The 22,464-nt window shown below is 39.0% G+C and overlaps 1 protein-coding gene across 1 annotated transcript in view; it reads left to right on the forward strand.

Annotated features, from left to right (window-relative positions):
• The window catches only part of LOC130109433 (gamma-aminobutyric acid receptor subunit gamma-3), a 222,720-nt gene that overhangs the window by 93,917 nt on the left and 106,339 nt on the right, over positions 1-22,464 (forward strand). Inside the window, exon 3 of the mRNA XM_056276338.1 lies at positions 16,530-16,597. Coding sequence (XP_056132313.1) covers positions 16,530-16,597 — 68 coding nt within the window. The remainder of the gene's footprint in view (positions 1-16,529; positions 16,598-22,464) is intronic.

Raw genomic sequence — 22,464 nt, forward strand, 5'->3', positions numbered from 1 at the left:
CTTTGAATCAGTTAATTGACACATAAATTTGTACATAACATTCTTCAACACAGCATGAAAAGTGGGAACATTGCTAATCACAAACACGATTTGCACTTGTCAATGTTGGAAGCTTGAGCAAGATTCTTCTATCCTTATGTAGCCCGTGGAATTAGATACCACACAGGACACAATTACTTCCAGGGTTCTTGTAGCTTTAATTTTATTGTTTGAACCTTCGAATGCAGATCGTTTTACTGAGTGCATAAATTCCTGTGTCTTTCGAGCAAACAGCTCATAAATGTTCACAGATGTGGCAAGTTTAACAGAAAAGATTTTAAAAGGAAATAATAAATACAAAATACAAAATACGGTGCAAAATACGGCAGTGGATTATGTATGTTAAACAGGGTTTAACAAAGACATGTGGAACTTCCTGAAGATTGCGCAACTTCTCACTCTGTCAGTTACCTTGTCATGCATGCAATGGCGAACAGTGGTCGACGGCTCGCGCCCAAAATCACCGAACATCAACTCCAGTAGCGTTTACTACGGAGTCAGAGCACCGTCACACCGCAATCTCCAGGTGGTTCACACAAGAAAAAGAAAGAGTACCCAATATGCACTTGGATAACTTGCACGGAGTTACAATAAAAGTCCGCAACACTTCCACTTACTGGTCAAAACATGCAATGACAACCAAAACTATAAAAATGCACTCACAATCTGATTCACAATTTAAATACATCAAATGACATTTTACATGGCTTGACAGTGTAACAATTACATATATTAACAGTTAAACTATACTAAATTTAAGTGGAAAATCATTTAACATATTTAACAGATTTACCACCCGGCTACACTTACTAACAACTTCCTTCAGTGCATATACGCACAAATCTGAGCTGTGTTTATTTTTTAAAACCAAACTGATTGTCAGTATAGTGTAACGTGCATGGATAAGAAGACACGTTGGCCACTGGCTGACGGGTGTGACCCTTTAGACGAGCGGTTAGCGATGTCTCCTGTGATGCGGGCGATACGGGTTCGCTTCCCGGCCGCGGGAGTTTCTGTGGTTGCGTTGTCCCCCGAATTCGCTACAATATGTATTCTTGAAGCCTATCGAAGAGAATTTGTTCTAATACTTTGGAAAGTATGCTAGCCAGAGCAATTGGCCTGTACTTTTCTATGCTGGATATTTTACCAGTTTTGTCTTTGATTACTGGCACTAATAAGACAAATAACACAGTCAGGTAGGATGTCGTGCATTAATAATCCAGAAAAAACACATAGCCAGTAACACTGAGATTTTGTGGCTAGCATGCTTCGGATGTTCTGCTGTTATTTGGTCAAGGCCACGTGCTTTGTTCACTGGCAATTTCTCAATGGCATAGCACACTTCATCAGGTCTAATAACCACATCATCATTGTTAGAGAAATCACCAACATTAAATTAATCACTCTTTAGAAAATTAAACATATCTCTATGGCGTTTTCTCCACAATTCAGTAATATTTTCAGTGCGGTACTCCATCAATGATGGATGGCAAGGGCATCTTACCATTAACATTAACTTCTTTCCAGAAGTCATAGACATTATTCTGCTGAAGATTTTTGGCCATGGAGTTTGCTCTCATGGCCTGCTAATTTCTTTTAATAAAATATACAGCACATTTAAGTCTAGCGTTAGTGTGTTTCTTGTGTTCATACTCTTGGCCATATCTAACTTTTCCTGATAAGACCCAGTTATTATTTGGACTCTACATGTAGTTCAGCTACATAGTCATTCCATCCTGGCCTGATATTATGTTGTTTAGCCCTTTTTTTGGCAGAATGATTTACTGCCATTATTTAGACAATTCACAGTTCTATCATACATAATTATGAATTAAATTCACAGTGTGTGTCAGCCCTGTGATGGCCTGGTGGCCTGTCCAGGGTTTCTCCTCACCTGCTGCCCAATGACTGCTGGGATAGGCTCCAGCATCCCCATGACTCTGACAGCAGGATAAGCGGTTTGGATAATAGATGGATGGATGGATTTTATAATGGAGCTGCCAGGGAAGAGGAAAAGAGGAAGGCCAAAGAGGAGGTTTATGGATGTGGTGAGAGAGGACACATAGGTGGCTGGTGTGACAGAGGAGGATGCAGAGGACAGGAAGAAATGGAAACGGATGATCCGCTGTGGCGACCCCCAATGGGAACAGCCAAAAGTAGTAGTAGTAATAGACAATTTTATCACACATTATAGATCATGCTTGTGGTTTAGATTCTCACTGTTAATGCTGCCACACAGAATAGCATAACAAGGATTTAAAATAAAATAAATAAGAAATAAAATTAGGTGTGTGCAGCAGGGTGGCACAGTGGTTAGCACGGTCGCCTCACAGCAAGAAGGTCCTAGGTTCGAGCCCCGAGGTAGTCCAACCTTGGTGAGTCATCCCGGGTCGTCCTCTGTGTGGAGTTTGCATGTTCTCCCCGTGTCTGTGTGGGTTTCCTCCGGGGGCTCCGGTTTCCGCCCACAGTATAAAGACATGTAAGTCAGGGGAATTGGCCCTACTAAATTGTCCCTAGGAATGTGTGTGTGTGTGTGTGTTTGTGTGTGTGTGTGTGTGTGTGTGTGTATATGTGTCAGCCCTGTGATGGCCTGGCGGCCTGTCCAGGGTGTGTCCCCACCTGCTGCCCAGTGACTGTTGGAATAGGCTCCAGCATCCCTGCGACCCTGAGAGCAGGATAAGCGGTTAAGATAATGGATGGATAATGGATAATGGAAAAATAGGTGTATATTCGTCTGTGGGTGGCATGGTGGCGTAGTGGTTAGCATGGTCACCTCACAGCAAGAAGGTTCTGGGTTTGAGCCCTGAGGTAGTCCAACCTTGGGGGGGGGGTCATCCTGGGTCATACTCTGTGGAGTTTGCATGTTCTCCCTGTGTCTGCATGGGTTTCCTCTGGGTGCTACGGTTTCCTCCCACAGTCCAATGTAGGTCAGGTGAATCGGCCATACTAAATTGCCCCTAGGTGTGTGTGTGCGTGTGTGTGTGTGTGTGTGTGTGTGTGTGTGTGTGTGTGGGCCCTGTGGGATGGCCTGGCGGCCTGTCCAGAGTGTCTCCCCACCTGCCGCCCAATGACTGCTGGGATAGGCTCCAGTATCCCCATGACCCTGAGAGCAGGATAAATGGTTCGGATAATGGATGGATGGATAGATGGATTTATACAAACGTTGTGTAAGCTACCCTTCTTTTTATTTTTTATTTTTACTCTTTGCATTGTAATAATAATAATAATAGTAATGATGCAACATAATGCATAATGTTATAATGCATCGGTGATTGCGACACATGTTTGGCTGGGTTGCTAAGATAGTCACGGCGTCCTCCACTGATGCAAAGTGCTTTTACCCCCCGTCTTTGATTGTGAAAAAAAATGTTTTTTGGTCTTTACCTTTAAACAGGGAGAGGACTTGAATTGATGTCCCAATGACATTCTGTACTGCAGTTAAAGAATGAATGCAAGGTTGAGTTTGTGAACTTTAAAATGGGACTGAAATTGAAGCAGTAATATTTTCTAACATAACTTATTACTTTAATCATCATGCATTTTGTGCTCTAGGGCCTTAAATAAGGCCTTAAGGCTTCTCAAATAGGTTTTAAAGCATTTTTCAAAGTGGGGTTTAAAGCATTTCAGTCAGAAATGTTTGTGTTCAGTGGTTTTCAGATAGAGCAGTCAGTGGGTTTTTTAAACAATATATCTACTTGGTTTCATCTTTGTTGCAAAGTCTGCTTTGTGCTCTGTACATACAGTAGGCCTTACTCAGCATTTTTCCAAAATCCCCCATTTTGTGCTTTCTTCCTCAGTAGGTGTCAGCCATCCTCCTGATGTTTGTCCAAAAGTGGCAGAAAGTGCTGTTTGGCAGTCTTTTTTTAGTAAGGGCATTTTATCAGATATTTGACCAATCTGGGAGCTAAATCCTTCCCAAGAAATTTCTTCGCCAATGTGTTTGTACAGGTGTGTAATAGCATGTATTGAAATGTTGAAATTCAACTCCTGTGGGAAACCTCGTAAAAAACTGCTCAAAGTTGGGGTACCCGTAACCAATTTTCAAAAAAATCACAAATGTTTAATTTGGCCTTAAATACTTGTGAGGGGTCAAACTAGCGGTTTTTCGTGATTCTGAGTTGATTGCAAGTATTCGTTTTTCACCAAAACCACTCCTTGGTGTAAAAACAGCCACACCCACTTTTCCTGATCATCGCAGCCCCCCCCCTCCCAAGACCCAGACCCCCCACCCCCTTCACACTGCTGGGTTCATGTAAATTAAAAAGTTGCTTAATTAGTTTCTTTTTTATTATTATTTGCCATGGTAAATTTCGTCTGTCTTGAGTATTAAATGGCACAACTTTTCCAGGGATGTTAGTGATGTCAGTGATGCTAATGACATCTTCAGGAGATGACTAGTGTCCTTAAGCAAATGTCTCTGATAGTGTCAAACCAGTGTCTCGTGAAGCTGTTTTGATGAAAGTTTGTATTTTCACAGTTGATAGGGTTGATTTTCCTCTGCAATTTAGACCTAGTACACTAGGTGCATGTGACTGTTACCCTAAATTGCAAGGGTTTAGCATCTCTTAAATGTCCCTCATGCCTTCCCTGTCTTTACTCTGATGACTGTGTCAGCTGCTTCCCACCCTCTCTGCTCTTTCCTCCCTGCTTGTAGCAAACACTACTCAAACATATGAGGGAAGAAATCAGCCCTTCAGTCCCTTCGCAAGACCTGGTTTGATGGATGTGCTTCTGTGTTTCCTTGCCATTATTGTACCATTTCTGCTATAATGATTTGTGAGCATTTGCTGTATACCTGCCTGCTGTCTATATGACTGCTGGTACAATGTTTGTCACAATATTGATATATTAGTTTGTCCAAATAACTCTATTCCCAACTTTTCTTCCCTTACCCCACTATTACATATTAGAACATGCTCTCTCTCTCTCTCTCTCTCTCTCTCTCTCTCTCTCTCTCTCTCTCTCTCTCTCTCTCTCTCTCTCTCTCTCTCACACTCACTCACTCACTCACACACACACAAAGTCCAGCCAGCCTCAAGGTTTCTACCCACATGTTTTTGCATCCATTCCCTTGTCAGTGTCTTGTTAGTATTTATTATGGAGAACTCTGTGAAATCTTCTTTTAAAAAGAAGCTGTAAATTTTAAAGTCCTGTACAGTGGAAAGTAAAACTGTATGCCAATCAATCAATCAATCAATCAATCAATCAATCAATCAATCAATCAATCAATCAATCAATCAATCAGATTTTATTTGTATAGCACTTTTCATACAAACAAATGTAACACAAAGTGCTTCACACAATAAAACAATAAAATCTCCCCCCTCACAAAAAAATTAAATAAAAGTACCAGCAAATTTTATAAAATTACAGACAAGTTTAAAACTGAGTTAGTAAAATAAATAAAAGTGCAATAAAAACTGATTAATTAAAAGCAACAACACAGCAGAATATACAAACCCCAATTCCAATGAAGTTGGGATGTTGTGTAAAACGTAAATAAAAACAGAATACAATGATTTGCAAATCCTTTTCGACCTATATTCAATTGAATACACTACAAAGACAAGATATTTCATGTTCAAACAGATAAACTTCATTGTTTTTTTCCAATTTTCACTCATTTTGAATTTGATGCCTGCAACACGCTCCAAAAAAGCTGGGACAGGGGCATGTTTACCACTGTGTTACATCACCTTTTCTTTTAACAACACTCAATAAACATTTGGGAACTGAGGACACTAATTGTTGAAGCTTTGTAGGTGGAATTCTTTCCCATTCTTGCTTGATGTACGACTTCAGTTGCTCAACAGTCCGGGGTCTCCGTTGTCGTATTTTGCGCTTCATAATGCGTCATACATTTTCAATGGGAGACAGGTCTGGACTGCAGGCAGGCCAGTTTAGTACCCGCACTCTTTTACTACGAAGCCACGCTGTTGTAACACGTGCAGAATGTGGCTTGGCGTTGTCTTGCTGAAATAAGCAGGGACGTCCCTGAAAAAGACGTCGCTTGGATGGCAGCATATGTTGCTCCAAAACCTGTATGTACCTTTCAGCATTAATGGTGCCTTCACAGATGTGCAAGCTACCCATGCCATGGAAACTAACACACCCCCATACCATCACAGATGCTGGCTTTTGGACTTTGCGCTGATAACAATCTGGATGGTCCTTTTCCTCTTTAGCCCGGAGGACACGACGTCCATGATTTCCAAAAACAAATTGAAATGTGGACTCGTCAGACCACAGCACACTTTTCCACTTTGCGTCAGTCCATCTCAGATGAGCTCGGGCATAGAGAAACCGGCGGCGTTTCTGGGTGTTGTTGATATATGGCTTTCGCTTTGCATGGTAGAGTTTTAACTTGCACTTGTAGATGTAGCGATGAACTGTGTTAACTGACGATGGTTTTCCCAAGTGTTCCTGAGCCCACATGGTAATATCCTTTACAGAATGATGTCGGTTTTTAATGCAGTGCCGCCTGAAGGATCGAAGGTCACGGGCATTCAGTGTTGGTTTTCGGCCTTGCCGCTTATGTGCAGAGATTTCTTCGGATTCTCTGAATCTTTTGATGATATTATGGACTGTAGATGATGAAATCCCTAAATTCCTTGCAATTGTATGTTGAGAAACGTTGTTCTTAAACTGTTGGACTATTTGCTCACGCAGTTGTGCACAAAGTGGTGAACCTTGCCCCATCCTTGCTTGTGAACGACTGAGCCTTTCGGGGATGCTCCTTTTATACCCAATCATGACACTCGCCTGTTTCCAGTTAACCTGTTCACCTGTGGAATGTTCCAAACAGGTGTTTTTTGAGCATTCCTAAACTTTCCCAGTCTTTTGTTGCCCCTGTCCCAGATTTTTGGAACGTGTTGCAAGCATCAAATTCAAAATGAGTGAATATTTGCAAAAAACAATAAAGTTTATCAGTTTAAACATTAAATATCTTGTCTTTGTAGTGTATTCAATTGAATATAGGTTGAAAAGTATTTGCAAATCATTGTATTCTGTTTTTATTCACGTTTTACACAACGTCCCAACTTCATTGGAATTGGGGTTTATATAAAAATAGCAGAATATATAAAACACTCACACACACTATGAATTTAGCCATAGGCTGTTTTAAAAAGTAAGATTTTCAACCTGCTTTTAAATGTGTCTAGTGTGGGGCCTCTCTCAGGTCCTCAGGCAGGGTGTTCCATCTACTTGGGGCGTAAATAGAAAATGCAGCTTCCCCTGCTCTAGACCTAGCATGAGTGATGGTTAAAAGACCACTGCCATTGGACCTGAGAGTTCTTGCTGGTTTGTATGTAATTAGCATGTCTTTTATATAGTGTGGTGCAAGGCCATTTAGCGCTTTGTATACAACTAAAATAATTTTAAAATCAATTCTAGTTTTGACAGGGAGCCAATGCAGAGCTCTAAGAACAGGTGTAATGTGTTCATACTTTTTAGTTCTGTTGAGGACACATGATGCCACAGTTTGAATTAACTGTAGTTGGTACACAACTGATTTTGGGAGGCTGGTGAAAAGTCCATTGCAGTAGTCTAGTCTACGTGTTTTTAATGCATGGATTAATTTCTCACAGTCTGATATTGATAGAACGCCCCTTAGTTTTCAAATATTTTTAAGATGGTAGAAGGCTGATCTTGTGAGATGATTGATGTGGCTCTTAAAATTTAGATCACTGTCTATGATTACACCAAGATTTCTAGCTTCACTTTTGCACTCCAGAGACAGAGAGCTGAGATGAGCTGCAATTCTCTGTCTCTGAGTCTTTGCATCAAAAATAAGGATTTCTGTCTTGTCTTTGTTCAGTTGTAAAAAGTTATCTGACATCCATAGATTAATATCATCAATACACAGAATTAGGGAATGCATGGGATCTAGGTCATCAGGAGATAGGGATATGTACAGTTGTGAATCATCTGCATAATTATGATAATTTATTTTGTGTTTCCGTATAACATGTGCAAGTGGGAGCATATAGAGATTGAATAGTAGCGGTCCAAGAATCAAGCCTTGGGGTACCCCACACATTATACCCATTTTGTCTGAGGAAAAGTCTCCAATAGACACAAAGAACTGCCTGTCCTGAAGGTATGTTCTAAACCAGTTGAGAACCGGGCCAGAAAGGCCGACCCATTTTTCTAATCTCTCTAGCAAATATCATGATCAACAGTGTCGAAGGCAGCACTGAGATCCAGGAGGAAAAGAACAGACAATTTATTAGAATCTGTGTTCATATGTAAATCGTTCACAACTTTGATAAGTGCTGTTTCTGTGCTATGGTGAGATCTAAAACCTGATTGATAAATGCCTAGAAGGTTGTTAGATATTAAATAGTTATTAACTTGAGAATAAACTGTTTTTTTCAAGGATTTTGCTGGGGAATGGTTAAGTTGGAGATGGGCCTGTAGTTGGCAATAGCTTTCGCATCAAGATTACTCTTCTTCAGAAGTGGTTTAATGAATGCTGTCTTAAGTGCTTCAGGAAATATACCTGCCTGAAGAGAGTAGTTAATAACTTCTAAAACATCATGCGCTAAGCAATTAAAAACATTTGAAAAAAACTTGGTAGGGAGAGGATCCAAGCAGCAGGTGGACGACCTGAGCTGCCTAACAATATTGTCTAGACTTTTAAGGTCTAGAGTGTCAAAGTGAGACATGGCGCCAGTGATATTTCTGGAGAACTGGAAGGGTAGGTTCATTACTGGATCTTGAGGCACTAATGTTCCGTCTAATGGTAATAATTTTGTAATTGAAGAATGTAGCGAATTGCTCACATTTTTCAGTGGACAGCATCTCTGATGGGTTTGGAGATGGTGGATTAATAAATTGGTCAATAGTAGAGAAAAGCACTTTACTATTGTTAATATTTTCATTCATGATTTTAGAAAAAAAAAGACTCTCTGCAACCTACTATACACTCTGGCCTGTTTAATTTCTTTGCTGTACTTGTTCAGTCTATCCTTGTGAATTTCATGGTGAACCTAAACTTAAGTCTTTCTCCACTGTCGTTCTGCCTGGTGACAGTCTCATTTAAGCTACCTAACAACCACTCAATTTCTCCAGGGGGCTTTTTGTTTTTCTATGTTTTTAGTTTTAACAGGTGGAATGTTGTCAAAGATATTCCATATTTTTGAGTTGAAGTTGTTAACAAGATCGTCAGTTTGTGATGACATGAACGGCGAAAACTCATTTACAGTTTTCTGAAAGGTTTCAAATGTATTATTATAAATGAAGCGTTTTTTGATCATTCGAGTGCTCTTCTGTTGTACAGGAAGAGCAGACACATCAAAAAATATAAAACAGTGATCAGAGATCGCAACATCCATGACACAGGGTACAGTAATATTAAGTCCTTTGATATGACTAAGTGTAGAGTATGCCCGTTATTGTGGGTGGGCCCAGAAACATGCTGAGTGAGACCAAATGCCTCCAGTAAGCTAATTAGGTTTCTAGCATCGGGGTCTGTTTGATTGTCAACATTAATGTAACCGGTTATTTTCTTGCCCGTCGGATGCCCTTCCTGACACAACCACTAACCCTACCGTTTAATATGGCACTCTTTTTTTTTAATTGAACAAAACATATAAACAAGAAAATATTACATCACAATAGGACAAAAAGTAGTTACAAAAATATAAATTATTTCACAATTAAAATTTACATATCCATAAAAAAATAAAAAAAGAAAGAAAAAGACAAAATAAAAAAGCTCGAGATACAGGATTTAAGTTAAATTATATTCTTCACATAGTCTTCTGGTTTTGCTGGCTTTAGGATTCATACATTCTTTTAAAGATTCTAAATAGGATAAAAGAAGTGCTTTGAATACACTAATGTTTGGACGCTGGTGTGCAAATTTGGTACAATGAATATGAAATTTAGCAAATATTAATAGAAGGTTGATAATATACATTTTTTCTGAACTTATTTCCTCATTTTGTGACAGACCAAATAAAACATGTTGGATGTTCAGTTTACAAGAAGAGTCAATTTTGTTATTTATCAGATTATTTAGATCAATCCAAAAAACACGAGACTAGGTACAATCCCAAAATAAATGACGTATGGTTTCATCCACATTGCCACAAAAGGAACAGAGTGTGTCAATATTAATCTTGTATTTTACAAGAAGGGACTTGACTGGATAACATCTGTGAAGCAGTTTAAATGTAACTTCTCGTACCTTATTTGTAATACAATATTTTCGTGATAAAATCCAAGTGTTCCTCCAATCTCTGTCATTATAAATATTATTCCAGTAGAAAACGGCTGCAGGTTTAGAAACAATGTCTCTCTGAATAATATTTCTAACGCATTGATTAGTGGCTTTATCACTTAATAAAGGACACAAGTTACCAATATATATGTCATCAGGAGTTAAACCTGGAATAGTACAACTTTTACCTTTAGGAGCAGACAACAATAACCTTCTAACTCCATCTGGTATTGCATCAAATACAATAGAATATTCTCTTGGTGTAACAGGGAAACCATATACAGAAAGAAATTCTTCATAAGTGAAAAGCTGACCATTGTCATTCAGTAATTGACTAACAAGTAAAATTTTATTATCAACCCATCTCTTAATATATAAAGATTTGTTCTTAAACCTAATATCTTGATTGTTCCAAATGAAATATTTATGGGGAGAAAAATTGTGTGAGTACATCATTGACCAGGATAACAAAAGTTGACTATGAAAGTTGGACAATTTTATCGGTAATTTATAAATATTGTAATTGCACCTTAGGAGAAAATGCATTCCTCCAAGTGAATTACATATATGGGCAGTAATAAAATTCCAGACTGAGTTGGGATTTTTTAAGAAAAGTTTGATCCATTTGACTTTAAAAGAAGAGTTTAAGGAGGTGAAGTCTAAAGAATTAATCCCACCAGAACATAACTTATTTATCATGACATTCTTCTTAATATAATGTATTCTTTTTTTCCAGATAAATTCAAATAATATTCTGTCAATTTTAGTGCATATGTCTTTTGAGACATCAAGTGCCATAGCTGCATATATAAGTCTGGAGAGGCCTTCAACTTTAGCTACCAAGGATCTTCCAGTAATAGACAAATCTCTTTGAAGCCAAAAGTTAAACCTCTGTTGGACTGAAGCTATAAGTGGATTAAAATTTTCAGATAGTCTAGAGCTTTGGTCTTTTTCAATTATAATACCAAGATATTTAACCTTATGCTTCACAGGGATCCCAGAAATAATAGTATCTGTGCAACTATTAACAGGAAGAAGCTCACATTTTGAAATGTTCAGTTTAAGGCCGGAGGCCATTGAGAAAGAGTTAATGACTTTGATTGCTTTATTAACTTGAAATTTATCCTTTAAAAAAAGTGTTGTATCATCTGCAAGTTGAGTGATAGACAGTGTTCTGCCAACAATAGAGAGACCCAATACATCACTGTTTTTGAAATGAATGGAGAGTAATTGCATAAGAAGAAGTAAGAGATATGCCGAGATCGGACAACCTTGACGGATTCCACAATTTAAGTTAAATCTTTTAGTAGTGCCATATGGGAGTTTGATTGAACTATTTGCACCTGCATATAACGTTTTGACAGATTTTTTTAAACATATTCCCAAAACCAAGAATGTCAAGTTCTTTAAATATGAATCTGTGTTCAATGGAATCAAAAGCTTTATAAAAATCTAAAAAAGAATGAAGCTGTTATCTGTAATTAATTCTGAATGATCCAAGATATCAATCACCAGTCTTATGTTGTTTGTTATGTGTCTACCAGTCATGAAACCAGACTGTGTTTCATCAATAATATCATTAAGTGTACTTTTCAATTTTTTAGCCAAACACATAGCAATTATCTTGTAGTCATTGTTCAAGAGTGAAATAGGTCTCCAATTATCTAACAACAAATAGTCTTTTTGCGGTTTGGGAATCAAAGTGATCAACCCCTGAGACAATGAAGGAGGGAGCTTTTCATTAGCAATGCTTTCTATATATACTTTATGTAAAACGCGTGATAAGTCCTTGGAGAAACATTTATATAACTCTGAGGTTAATCCTTCATTCCCAGGACTCTTATTGAGTTTCATTTTTTTAATAGCATCCTCAACATCCAATGTTGTGATGGGGGCATCACACAAATCTTTATTAGCATTGCTGATGCTCTCAATATTACCTAAAGAGTTGAAGAAACTTTCCGTGTCATTTGTCGACAGTTTAGACTTATATAAGTCTTGATAAAATAGTTCACATGTCTCAGAAATCTTTTTAGGGTCTTGTGTGATGACACCATCTGAACAGAGTTTGGTCATGCTGCAAAGTGTATTATGTTGTTTCTCTAATTTGAAGAAATAGCTGGAGTTTTGCTCTCCCTCCTCAAGCCATCTCTTCCTAGAACGCACAAAGGCTCTTTTTGCCTTGTGAATATATAGATTATCTAATTTTAATTGTAGAATTTGAAGTCTGTTCTTGTTATCCTCTGATAAATTTTCAAGTGGCTATGATGATAAAGCAATAATTTCAGAGATCATTTCTGATTCTTCTTTTTTTCTGTTTTTAACTATTTCAGCTCCTCTTTTCATTATAAGGGACCTTAATTCAAATTTCATGAACTCCCAATTTTTGCCATACATATTTTCAGCACATGCCTTATCCCAGCATTCATCTATTTTTATTTTAATCTCCTTTACCAAAGATTCATTCAATAAAAGAGAATTATTTAATTTCCAATATGAGTTGACTCTTTTAGTTTGATGACTAGTAGACATATACAGCTCCAAAAAGATAGTTTTATGATCCGTCAAGGGTGTTGGTAACATTTTAACTGAAGAGACATGTTCAGATAATGGATCAGAAATCAACCAATAGTCAATACGAGACTGTAATGACCCTGACCTGTTCTTCCACGTAAATTCTTTAACTGTAGGATTCTTATACCTCCAAATATCAATCAGATCTCTTTCATTTATAAAATCTAACAAATAACTATTATTTGCATTACTTTTATTTGTCCATCTATCTAACATATCATTAATTGAATGATTCCAGTCTCCTCCGAATATGAGCTTTAGATCTGCAAATTTACTTATTATAGAATCAAGTTTTGCATTTACTGAATGCATTAAGGTAATATTCTCCTGTTTGTTGTTATAACCATAAACGTTTCCCAATAGAAATACCTGGTCATTAAATGAAATAACCAACAAAATAAAGTGACCGTTTGGATCTGTCTGTGAAGAGATAATTTTCCCTTTAAACTTGTGTTTCAAAGTCAGAGTTCCTGCTGAGTGGTTTGTGCCATGAGACATCCACAAGTCCTCTCCCCATTGGGATTTCCAGAATCTAATGTCATTAGGTTCAGAATGAGATTCTTGTATAAAACAAAAATCAGTATTCAGGCTTTTAGCATATAAACGCAGTGCTTTTCTTTTGGTATTGTCCCTTAATCCCCAAGCATTAAAAGAAACAAAAGATAAAGATGAAATTTTGAGTGTAACTAACTTTTCACCCTGAGAAAAAGTGTGTAAATTACATAGAGAACAGAACTACTCTATCATTACATAACAAGTGTTTTTAGCAACAACAATGTAACCGGTTATTATTTGCCCAGTGCGGGATTTGATACGGGTGTACTGCACCACAAGGCGATATCACTAACCGCTCGGCTAAAGGGTCAGACCCGTTAGCTATGGACTAACGTGTTTTATTAGTAGTGTACGACAGCATATTGTATATTTATAACACGAATAAGGAAAAATAAATCCTGAGTCATATTAGCTTACATGATGAAAGGCACTTCAGTGAATCTCCTTTCTGTTCACAAACGCACGGGCTCCGACGAAGTGTGCAATCTTCCCCTCCTTTCGTGCGTTCTCAACCTGTGGCCACAATAGGTTGCGCCTCTCTCGGTCCTCGGGAGAAAGGTCTTCCTTAAAGCGCAGCTTCCTGGGCGGCGTCAAATAGTCGGATCGTTTCGCCGTCTTCCAGATAATGTGTCGAAAATGCCTCATAGTGAATTGAATGATTACTACACGGGGCAGTGGTGCCGCTGAAGACTCACGTCTTTGCCCAAGCCTGTGCACTGAGTCGAGTACCTCCGGGAATTTCTCTCGTGGTCAGGAGCCATGTTTTGGCAGATTTCAATTACCTTTCTGCGAACGTCTTCTCCGTCTTCCTCAGTTAGCCCGTGAAGTCGTAGGTTCCATCTTCGTTTGTATCGTGACAGCTCCAGCACCTTGCTTTCCAAATTTTGGATTTTTTCCTCTGCTTTACTCACTATCGCTTCGGTGTGCGTCAACTTTCCTTTCAGCTCCTTGAGATCTTCAGAAATAAAGTTAACAGTAACCTGCAGGTCACTGATACTTTTCCCAATGCTAGCTCCTTGCTCTTTGATAGCCATCTTGAGCGTAGCAATGATGTTTTCTGCGGCGTCGGTTTCCATGTTTTGTCTCTTGCCAAAACGTTTGGATGGAGAAGAACGGGGAGTCGTAATTTTTCTCTTATCTGAGCCCAGATTTTTTGCCATCACACGTGGCTTCAATATTTTATCCTGAAAGTTCGTTTTGTTGCTTTTAAAAAGTTTTCAAGACAGCGGGTTCTGCAGTAGACCGAACACTACGCCGCCATCTTGGCTCCCCGTTTCGGGCAAGAAAATAACCGGTTACATTAGTTAGCAACGTGACGTTTAATAAAGCCATTTTTATTGTCCGATGTGCATGGCTTTGTGGGGGGCTGATAACTGAAGTCCGAACTGGCAACAAATTGTTAGCTCCCTGGAGAGATTACGGAGTCTGTGCCTATGGTTTATTATTACAGGAATTAGTATGGCAGTGACAGTCATTGGCATGATGGATCGAACTCACCAAAGGACCTGAGTAAGTATGGTTTACAACGGAACCAAAATTGAAGCCACTCTGCTCCTGTGGACGTCAATTAGTGACGGAATTGTCCGCGCCTGCGTGCGGGCACCAAACGTTATTGTCCGTAGCACAAACACGAGAGTTGGAGACAATGGAATAAAACCCGTTTGAAGCCAGCATTCGTGAGCCTGCTCGATTTGGATGGAGTCCAACACGTTTAAAAATAGAAGAGCGCTCCCAGAACAGATTAAATTTGTCAATAAAACCAAATTGCAAACGAGAGCACTGCGACTGAAGCCAGGTGTGAAGCTGCAAAAGTCTGCTAAAACGACCAATACCACGGCCGGAAGTGGGCCAGAGATAAGAACTTACTCCTTACTAAGTTTTAGAGGGCTAAAAAGATGCAAGAAATCCGATTTTAAAAGCTCTGACTGCTGCCGTGGAATATTTGTGCCAACGACAACGTTCTCAACACAGGTATATTGGGATAGCAGACTAGGAAGCTCTACCAGAAAGTCATTTACCCTGGCAGGCTGGCACCCGGAAAGCAGCGTGTTGCAGCTCTGTTCGACCTGATGATAGAATCACCCGCAATTATCGTCACAGCTCCTAATCATGAATATGAATATAGAGCCACACAGCCATACCACAGTTGCAATTGCATGAAAAGCTGTAGCATTGGAATACAAATGCAAACAGGTTTTAATGTTTTTATTTCTTGTTGTTTTTTATCATTTAAAACATTTCCTTTCTTACTGTAGACCTTACTCGAAACCAATTTTGCGTAGAAATTAAATTAGAATTGAATTTAAACAAAGTGAATAGGAAATAACTGCTTCAGAATGTAATGTGGTGTTTGTTTGTTTTGCAAAATATCTGTGTCCAAATCTTGCCAAAGTCAAGCTTCTAGTCAATACCAGCAGAGATGTTTGACCTCACTGAAAACGTTCAGGTCCTTGAAAATGTCAGTTGGCATCTGTTGTAATGGGAAGTTAGTTCCTGAGATCCCCTTGTATGTTTCTATAGGTAGCTTATACTTTGCAGGTTTTCTGCCCATCTTCCATCTTCTTGCCTTTTACAGCCCTGCTAAATATCAAAGGCAACTGTGCACAGTTCAAACTCATGTTAACGTTCTTGTGAGTTAGTAGATGAAACGTTAGAGACATTATGAGCCACTAGAGAGAGGTGTAAAATGTCATGACGTCGGCATTGTCTATTTAGGGAACTGAATGGTGCATTCTCCCCCACAGTGCAGTTCACTGTGAATGAGAAACTTCGACAAGTGCTTGAACAATTTGTAATTTCAAGGTATTTTGCTGCGTACAAGGCAACACTTTATACAGAAGTGATTTATGAAAGCAATTAAATGGCCAGTAACTGCAGCAGACATATGAAGATGGGAGACATTTGGGGCTGTTCATCACCATTCATTACAAGCACAGCTCCCCGGGTGGGGGGTGACCTAACAGTGACTGTAGGGGATTATGAGAAACACATTTAGTGTAATTGGACTGCTTTCACTGCATATCCCTTTGATTAAAAAGAAGAAAAAACAGGCACATAGTAGATGTCATGGGCAATTATGCAAGCAAAATTGATGCCGGGATCCCTAATTATTATTTTTTTCTTTCTTTTGCAGTTAAACCAACTGTCATAGACGTCGACATATATGTGAACAGCATTGGACCTGTGTCTTCAATAAATATGGTAGGTTAATACAGATGCTTCTGATAAGTGGCACACATAGCTCTCTTTCATAGCTTACACACACACACACACACACACACACACACACACACACACACACACACACACACACACACACACACACACACAAGCGCGAGCTCGTTTACTCTAAAAAAGGTCTGTCATTCTGTCCACAGAACTAGTTTCTATTGATTGTAAGTTGAGAACATTTTGCAACTTGCTGACATGGCAAATGTTATTCTCAATTTTTCATATTGGGGATGTGTAGTGCATATTGATAATGTATTCTGAAACAGAGAGGTTTTCCTTTTGCCACTATGCTCATGCATCAGACAGCAGCAATGGCTGACTTCCAAAAACAAGGCTTTATATTCTGTTTAAACCACGGTTCACAAGACACATGTGAGGCTACAGTGTGTGGTTTTAACCCACAGTCTGAGGGAAAAAAGAGGATAAGACCACGGGGAAGAGACGAGGATATCACAGAGTGAGGAGGGAGCTTAGGGTGGTGGTGGATATAGGGGCGAAGATAAAAAATAAGGGAGTAAGTTCAAAGGAGTACATTATAAAGATCTGGTAAGAGGGAGGGGGAAAACCTGAAGAGATCATCCGAATAAAGCGAGAGACAGGGGATTGAGCGTATTTGAAGAATGGTACAGAAGATTGCTGTGTTTCTGGAGTGGGATGCTGACAGTCTTCCCATTGAGGTGAATGGTTGGGAGCGATGCCTTTTCTTCAGAGGAGACATGGTCAAGAGCACAGCTGAGCCAAATAGAAAGAAAACATTTTCATTTGGGTGCTCAATGCCAAAATCCATCACTGTTTGTTCTTTTGCTGGGAGCTTTGTATTTAATGAAAACATGTTGTCAGGATTCATGATTCATATAATCATTAGAATTATGGGCAAAACTGGAAAATAAAGTGAATATGAATCTGAATTCCAGTATACAGAAACAATTCAAATGTTTTTCACTCAAATTAACAGTGTAACAGTACTTACTACTACTAGTAGTTTGATGGCTGTATCACTGGGCTTATTGGCAGCTTCAACATGGCACCACTTTTATGAATTGTCCAAGGTAATAGTTACTGTTTTTTTTTTCATCTCAGAATTGCTCTCAGTCTGTCCGACTATATCTTGTCCTCTCGCAATAACTTGCTCATTGTTTGTGACAAATGTTATTTTATGGAGAGAAGCCAGAAGTACAAATGCAATTTCAATGTATTATTACTTAATAATTTTACCCTTCACAGTACTGGGAAGTCCATTTGAAGTTATTATTTAATGTCAGTATTATTAAGTTGATGCCAGCCATATTAACCAGCGAACACATCAGAGTTAAGGAGACAAATTAACTGCTTAATGTTGCCTTTTATCCTGTTAAGCTTCGGCAGGGGTCACACGAAGCTGTAATATGAAGGAAAGGGAAAAGAAAGGAACAATTTCTATTGTAGTACTGCCGATAAACTTTTTGGGGATATGTTTTCTGACTTACTCGGTTTGAGACTAGGTATTCGAGTTAGTCATTCCATATAGCTGAGAAACAAATAAAGACTAATTGGTTTGCATCTTTTAAACTGCCTCATTTCCATTACTGCAGTTCTCAAAATGTTGTGTGTGTGTGTGTGTGTGTGTGTGTGTGTGTGTGTGTGTGTGTGTGTGTGTGTGTGTGTGTGTGTGTGTGTGTGTGTGTCTAAGTGGGTGGGGGGTGGGGGCAATGATTCTATTGATTCCTGGTTTTAAGTGCTATTACAGGCAATTTTGATTTAATATTGGATGAGCTCAATTTGAGGATCATGAGCCATGGGGCAAGCGGTGCTTTCACAGCAATAAAACAGTGTCTCTGGATTCACAAATGCAGAGCAGGCAGGCTGCAACTGCTATCATAAAGTAATATTACAAACCCACATGAGCTTTTCTATCTTGCAGTTTATTGGAGTTCATTCAGATCCTCTCCTTCACATGCATTTTCTCTCTCCTGTGTGTTTTGTCTTGACTCTTGCAAGGCAGAGCTGCAGTTAGTACATACATGCATACATTTAACTCACACATTTTCAGCAGTTTGCTGCTGATGAGGTGACCTTTGACCATTTTTTATGTTTTTTTTTTTCAAGTCTAAATGTCTGTTAGATAAACAATCAATTATGTGCCCATAGAAATAAAAAAAATGAAATGAAGTTATAGGTTTACCAGACAGGAATTACCCCTACCCTCCAGTCATGTTGAGTAATTGTCCATAAATGATAAACTTTGTTATTTTCAGACACAGTAAAATCTGATGCATATAGTAAATAAGTTAACACAAATAACCAATATAATGCATAAAGACACTTAAGTATTTGCTGTTCCCTAATCAGAGAATAGAAGTGCTAGCAAATTTATTAAGTTTTATCAACAAAAAAGAAAAATTCTGCCAAAGTTAAATTTTGTCAAAAAAAAAAAAACTGTCAGGTAACTAGAGGTTAACACTTTGCATGTTGAGAAAGTGTGCTGTGCAGTCCCGGCCACTGTCAATAAAGCACTGAGAAATAGTCTTGAAATGATCGTGTTTGACAGGCGGAGAGCCGCAGTGAACTAAATGATGTAAAAAGGCACTTTCCCTCTAGCTAAAATACTGATAAATTTGAAACTTTGCTTATTCATTATTTGGTTAATACTTATTTAATTGGCTGGTTTGTTTGGTGTGAAATTCATTTTAGATGCGTGAGAGCAAGAGATAGACACCATATGCCTGTGTAATGGCATTATACATTATGGCTACACTAATCTAATGGAGGGGTGTGTGTTGATATGAGAATTGGTACATTCAGCAAGTAATTATTGTAATATCACTGTTGGAAAGCTGCCTACAGTCAGAACACATAGACATTTAGGACAATCTGTGTTATATCAGGGTTTTTTTAGCTGTACTGAAGTTGCTCATGGAAAAGGTAAAAATGTCAATTACAGTATGGAGATTTTTTATGTTTGCAAAAGAGCTAGTAGTTTTGTGCTTTAGTAGTTTATGTCCTATCACTGCAAGCACACAAAAACCTTTTCTTTGCAAAATAATCCACACATCATTTGGCACGGTCATATTATCTTTAATTACAATTAAGTGCGTAATGCAGAAACCTTCATGATGTTTCTAGGAAACAAAAGCTATTAAATTCTATGTCATTTACCAGTAAAATTTATTGAAAAATGTTCTGTATATATAATGTGAACCTGAAAAATATCTATTATTCAAGTCTACACATCACAGCTATTGTTTCATGAATAAAATGTGTGTCTATACTTGTCTTCTTTCTACTTAATTTCCCCAACAGTTGCTTTAATTATTTTCATGACAATCTTGTTATTGCTTCTATTTATCTCTAAGTACTTAATAAGGCAATTATTTGTAGGTATAATTATGTCTGAATGTGATGGACAAGGATTGCAACATATATCATCTGCTGTTTGATTAATTAGGAGGTAATTAATGAAGAGCACGCAGGGATATTCCCAGCACAATACCTTCTCATAATGAATAAGCACAACCTTGCCAAAGAGTGGGTCAAGATCCAGCTGATCTGCCCAACAATTAAGTAAGCGGTTACATTGTCATTTTCTATTTACTGTGGAGTGGCACAAAACGATGTGTTCAGTATGTGTTGCCTTTTTACAGACCCTCGGATTCATCGCAGTGCAGTGCTACAAGTTGCAATGAAGCAAAAAGGTGGAAGTCTGTCATCTTTGGCTACTTGTTGGTTAAGAGAAACTGTCGATACCTGGCTAACGAGTGAAAAGTATTAACAATCGGCTTTGGAGAAGGTGTATTTCCCTTCTTTCGAGAGGAGCTGCTAATGATCCTGGTTAGACATCCAGTAGTTGGGCTAAGCTAGGCTAAGCTCACTTTTCAACTTGCCTTCAAACTGCACACAGAGAAATAAAAAAAAAAGATATTCCTGAGTTTGTCTGACTGTGTAAGTAGGACACACAGTGAAAACCCCGGAAACCAAACTATCCCCTTAAGCCTCACCAGGCTTCGTTGCTCATTAAATCTCCATCCTCAAAGTGTTGGGAGATCATATACAGCACCGGGTCAAGTGGCTAAGGGTTCAATACATCGCTCAAGGATACCTGAGCAAGGCAGATGCTTACACATAAGCGAGCCCTAAACCTGTTCCCCCAGGTGAAGGATGATTTCTCCACCCATTAAGGCCAACTTGCCGCCCATATGGCAGGAACATAAGGATGAATTTCCTCAAGGATGGTGACAAAGGAGCAGTAGAAGCTGTTTCAGACAATACTCTGACTCTACCAATTACTGAGAATTAAATGAGAGGTGACTCTTACGAGGACTGTTCGTACAGTTTCAGAACTGAGGAGGTTATAGGAGAGGTCTCAGGTACCAATACTGTGGATACATGTTACTGATGGTCAAGCAGCTGCATTTTATAGTTACCTGAAAATATGTTTTATCATTCCAAGTATGAAACTCCTCTTCATGTACGTAGTGTAATTTCAGCAGAGACTTTGATCTATTAATGGACATTAGACAGTCATTATATAGTCGATAAAAAAACAAGTGTAACTTAACAGTGAAATTTAGGGAAAAGGGAATCATTCTGGTATAATATGATGAATCATACTCGCAGTTATATACAGTGCACCCGGAAAGTATTCACACCCCTTCACTTTCCCCACATTTTGTTATGTTACAGCCTTATTCCAAAATGGATTAAATTCCTTTTTTTCTCATCAATCTACACACAATACCCCATAATGACAAAGTGAAAAAGGTTTTGTAGAAATTTTTGCAAATTTATTAAAAATGAAAAAATGAAATATTGCATGTACATAAGTATTCACACCCTTTGCTATGACACTCAAAATTGAGCTCAGGTTCATCCTGTTTCCACTCATCATCCTTGAGATGTTTCTACATCTTGATTGGAGTCCACCTGTAGTAAATTCAATTGATCGTACATGATTTGGAAAGGCACACACCTGTCTATATAAGGTCCCACTCTTGACAGTGCATGTCAGAGCAGAAACCAAGCCATGAAGTCAAAGGAATGGTCTGTGGACCTCCGAGACAGGATTGTATCGAGGCACAGATCTGGGGAAGGGTACAAAAAAATTTCTACAGCTTTGAATGTCCCGAAGAGCACAGTGATCTCCATCATTCGTAAATGGAAGAAGTTTGGATCCACCAGGACTCTTCCTAGAGCTGGCCGCCCAGGCAAACTGAGCAATCGTGGGAGAAAGGCCTTGGTCAGGGAGGTGACCAAGAACCCGATGGTCACTCTGACAGAGCTCCAGCATTCCCCTGTGGAGATGGGAGACCCTTCCAGAAGGACAACCATCTCTGCAGCACTCCACCAATCAGGCCTTTATGGTAGAGTGGCCAGACGGAAGCCTCTGCTCAGTAAAAGGCACATGACAGCCCGCTTGGAGTTTGCCAGAAAGCACCTAAAGGACTCTCAGACCATGAGAAACAAGATTCTCTGGTCTGTTGAAACCAAGAGTGAACTCCTTGGCCTGAATGCTAAACGTCACGTCTGGAGGAAACCAGACACCTCTCATCACCTTGCTAATACCATCCCTACAGTGAAGCATGGTGGTGGCAGCATCATGCTGTGGGGATGTTTTTCAGCGGCAGGAACTGGGAGACTAGTCAGGATCGAGGGAAAGATGAATGGAGCAAAGTACAGCGATATCCTTGATGAAAACCTGCTCCAGAGCACTCGGGACCTCAGACTGGGGCGAAGGTTTACCTTTCAACACGACAATGACCCTAAGCACACAGCCAAGACAACGAAGGAGTGGCTTCGGGACAAGTCTGTGAATGTCCTTGAGTGGCCCAGCCAGAGCCCAGACTTGAACCCCATTGAACATC

The sequence above is a fragment of the Lampris incognitus genome, chromosome 3 (assembly GCF_029633865.1).
Source record: "Lampris incognitus isolate fLamInc1 chromosome 3, fLamInc1.hap2, whole genome shotgun sequence".
Classification (NCBI taxonomy): Eukaryota; Metazoa; Chordata; class Actinopteri; order Lampriformes; family Lampridae; genus Lampris; species Lampris incognitus.